Below are 4,525 nucleotides of genomic sequence, written 5' to 3' on the forward strand. Positions count from 1 at the left end.
TCACTTTTTAATATCTTCAGGGCAGGTGTTTATCTTGTGTACACTTGGAGGAGTATGTGCAATAAGCCCTTGCACCTGTGGGTTGCTGTTGCACCTTCTGTTTTTTTGTAGATACTATGACTACGACAAGATTTTTTTTTTTCAGGTTAGACATATATGGTCCTATGACTATATTACTGCAAGGCTGACATTGTTGTTTTTGGAAATTTAATATGAAGAATTGAGCTAAACATCTGTTTTACCACAAGGATAAACATTGTGCTACATCTGACAACCTAGCCAGTCCCCTTCTCAAAGCCAGTCAGATAAAATAAATCTAGAAAACTAATTACAAGATGTAAAAATCCTCATTTTCAGGGGATGGTCTGTTGAAACTATAGAAAACATTTTCAATCGGTCAGGAGGAGGAGTACCGCTCAGTCACAGAGGTTCATATACACAAAGAAGAGCTTAATGCTTATCCATTGAAGCACACCTTTTATTCTTACAGACAAAAAAAAAAATCATTATCTCTGCCTATGAAGACAGTATCAACAAATGAACCTTGAAGGAAAAAAAATACATCAATTTAGTAACATTTTCACACAATGGAAGAGCTAAACTACACTGAAAATGCTATTCAAAACACTGAAGTCAGCAGGAACAACAGGACTAGAATAACCAGCTGGTCCAAGAGAGATGAGCATTTGGCTTATGCGGAAATTTCTGTGCTTGGGATCATTTTTATTGCAGCCACAGTTGGAAATTTCATCTTGATTTTAATTTTGTGGAACAGAAGAAAGAAGCTGTCGCGGATGCATGTATTTATGCTTCACTTAAGCCTGGCTGACCTAGTTGTGGCGTTTTTTCAAGTCCTCCCTCAGTTAATTTGGGACATTACAGATGTTTTTATTGGACCTGATCCACTATGTCGGACTATTAAGTATTTACAACTTGTTGGGATGTTTGCCTCCACATACATGATCGTCGTGATGACCATGGACAGGTTTCAAGCAATATGTTACCCCATAGTGACATTTCAGAAGAAACGAGCTTTGTGGAACTCTGCAATCTGCACAAGCTGGTCCATCTCTCTTATTTTCAGCATTCCCCAGGCTTTCATTTTTTCCAGAACAGAAATCGCTCCAGGCATCTTTGAATGCTGGGCTCAGTTTATCGAACCCTGGGGCTCAGTGACATATGTGACCTGGATTTCTATTGCTATATTTTTTATTCCAGTTACTATACTTAGTATATGTCAGATCAAAATCTGCTGGGAGATAAAAATGAATGTTTACGTAAAAAAGCACAAAGGGCTTCTAGATCTAAATCCACGGACAATAATTTCCAGAGCAAGTAGTGTAAACTGTATATCAAAAGCCATGATTAAGAATGTAAGAATGACTGTAGTCATGGTTGTTTCTTATGTTACATGTTGGACACCATTCTTCATTGCTCAGATGTGGGCTGCATGGTCTGCCGATATTCCAGATGGTAAGATATTTTTGTTTAATGATCTACATAAAAGAAATTGTTATACTAGGGTCCTACTTTTTTTTCTGTTTACATAAACAGTAAGACAGTGTAGTACTATCTGCACAGAGATGCATTTTGTAATGTAAAATATACTGATTTTAAAGGAGAAGGATCAAATATGATATTATTGTATGATATATCATCATTGTTTAAGATTCTGAAGTTTAGAATGCCCATGGATCCTGATGAAAGAAAAAACAAACAAAAATAGGTATTTTTCATGTTTCTCAAAGAAAAGGCCATCAAGGGACTCACAGCATTTAACTAGTTTTGGGACCCCTTTCATTCAAAGGGTCCAGGTAGCTTGTACACTATTAGTCATTAGGTGATGACATATGCTAAGCATTACAAAGACGGTTGTGCTTTTTGTGTGCATTTCTTTTTTTTGTGGTGTGTTTTTGAGATAATTTCCCCCAAAATATAACATTTAGGTTTCTTTTTTCCAGGCAGCATGTAACCATTTTATTTCCAATGCCAATTATTTATTTGCTCCCACTTAGAAACAGGGCTGTAGACCCCGCTATGCAGACTATGCCCCTCCTCCACTCCCGCTCACACCCAGTACAGGGAGCTCTTAAACCAAGTCACAATTTTGTAAGCTCTAAAACCAAAACACTTTTAAACCAAGTTACTCTTGAACCAAGGTACCACTGTATATATATATATATATATATATATATATATATATATATACACACATACACACAGTCTGGGCTGAGGTTTTATCCTTTTTTCCCTTTGGACACTGTGCATAATCTATACAGTGCCTTGATCAGTGATGTAGCCAGAGATATGAAAGCATCGGCGGCACTATAGACATCAGTCAGTTCAGATGATTGTAAATGGTTCAGGGTCTTTATTAATCTCAGCAAATTAAGTGTTTTAGGGTACACATGAACCCCAAAATGCTTTGTTTGTTGAGACTACGAAAGGTAACTTCATTCTAAGCTCATCTATGTCAACTTTTATCATCAAGATTTACCCTATGGTGCGTACCACATTTTCTTTTTTTAGCCTGTTTCTCTTGAAAATACATGTGTAAGTATGTGTAGCATTTCTTTACCATCCATCCTTTCATGTTTGGATTGTTATATCTATGGTCAGGTTTGGTTGTGGAACCGTCAAGTCAATGATGTGATATAAAGCAAGTTTGTAGTTTACATTTATTATTTATTTATTTTTTTGTTATCCTGCTGTAAAAAAAGCTGTACTTACCAAAAATCAAGCTCCAGTCTCCTGAAGGTTTTTAGCCTTGTGCTGCTTGAAAAAAAAAGAGACACATGAAGTCCTGGCCAGTACAGAGGGTCACAGCTCAATGTGTCCATCAATCACATGACTTCTCTGTGAGCATGAAAATGACCAGGGAAACACAGGACTTCCTGTTTTTACACTCTTTGGCCCCATTCACACTGAGCAAGAACGGCAGAATTCCGCCGTGCTCAGTGTCCTGCTTTGAGCGAATGAGAGGGCGTGCGCGCTCCTCCACTGCTGCCGCTCTCCGCTCAGAGAAGTGACTTTCTTTGAGCGGAGAGCTGCGGCAGCGGAGGAGCTGTTTCCACCGTTCTTGCTCTGTGTGAACGGGGCCTTTGAAGAAAAAAAAAAAAAGCCAGAACACAGAAAGTGCCATGTTTTTCATGATAATAAAAAATAATGAATGTAAATTACTAACTTGCTTTATATTACATCTACTGTTGATTTAAATTTTGAAAGTTATAACAACAGGTACATTTTAAAACAAGTTGCAATTTATCCCTTTTATGTTTTATTTTTAGGTCCCGTATTCACGATAATAATGCTTCTGGGAAACTTGAACAGCTGTGTGAACCCCTGGATATATATGTATTTCTGCGGAGACCATCTGCACATTACACAGTTAAGGCATATCTCAAAATACATCTCAAATCAGCAAGAATGTCAAATCTCTGGAAGCATTAACTGTGGACAAAGACATTGTGAAGCTCCAGTTACCTATGTATAAGTACTTCTCTCATATACAAGTAATTTAGCTGGGTGTTTTACATGCCTCTTGTATTACTAAGAGTAATGGCTGTGACCTGTAAGTGTGGTATGAATAAACAGGTCATTATAATTATCACCTCATTTTATTACATGCACAGAGAGTGTGTTTTCTTAGGAGTGATACACAATACAGATAATCTAAATTCCTATTAGGAATTATTTTATTTTCACATCTTTGGGGGGAATGTATCTGCACATTTTTTTTAAGCAGATGGTACTTTTTATGGGCTATGCAAAATTTTATGGTTGTTGCACAAAAATCATTAGGCGCAAGTACCTTGACAATTCTTGCACTTTTTTGCACAATTTGTGCCTAAAACAGCCTGGCAAAGAAAAAAAAAATTAATAAATAAAAATGCTAGGTTAAGAGTGGAGTACTGCTGCGAAGCTAAAATGTTGCACATGATAAGCCAAAAAATGTAGCTAATCTGAACCCCCTCCTCCCTCGGAGCAAAAACGCATAAACGATAAAAACTAGCTAATTTGCACTGATAAGTCTGCCAAAAAATACACTGTGCGCAAAAACTCAGTATTAGCCCACAAAATGAGAGCAAGCAGATTGCTACATTTGTACCTATGTATTTATATAGATTTTAGTCAGATATAGGCTAAGTTCACACGTTTTTTTCAGCTTTGTTTAAAATGACGTCATTTTCAGTCTAAAATAACGGACATCATTTAGCTGTCTGGCCTCCCCTTAGTGCAATGACTGGTGTTTGTACATTATTCTAGTTTGGGATTACTAATCCCTCTTTGGGTGTGCCTTAGTTGAAAAGTCCATTGAATTTAATAGTAAAAACAGAGAAAGAACGGTGACAAAAGAAAAACTGTGTGAACAACTAATAAAAAAGTCTGTTGTTTGCAAAAGACGTCTGAAAATAATTGTCATGGTCATTATTTTGACGTCTGCGGTGATAACGTCCGTCTTTCCATTGACTGCATTGTATTGCATTGCAGTCACTTAAATTGCGGTAATAACGGATGTTATTTT

The 4,525-nt window shown here is 37.0% G+C and overlaps 1 protein-coding gene across 1 annotated transcript; it reads left to right on the forward strand.

Moving 5' to 3' along the window:
• Positions 1 to 587: 587 nt before the first annotated feature.
• Positions 588 to 3,493, forward strand: LOC138783176 (vasopressin V1b receptor-like). Its single transcript, XM_069957530.1, has 2 exons — positions 588 to 1,473; positions 3,288 to 3,493. Exons 1-2 carry the CDS (start codon positions 588 to 590, stop codon positions 3,491 to 3,493), a joined length of 1,092 nt encoding a protein of 363 aa, XP_069813631.1.
• Positions 3,494 to 4,525: the final 1,032 nt, after the last annotated feature.

Source organism: Dendropsophus ebraccatus, chromosome 1 (genome assembly GCF_027789765.1).
Source record: "Dendropsophus ebraccatus isolate aDenEbr1 chromosome 1, aDenEbr1.pat, whole genome shotgun sequence".
Classification (NCBI taxonomy): domain Eukaryota; kingdom Metazoa; phylum Chordata; class Amphibia; order Anura; family Hylidae; genus Dendropsophus; species Dendropsophus ebraccatus.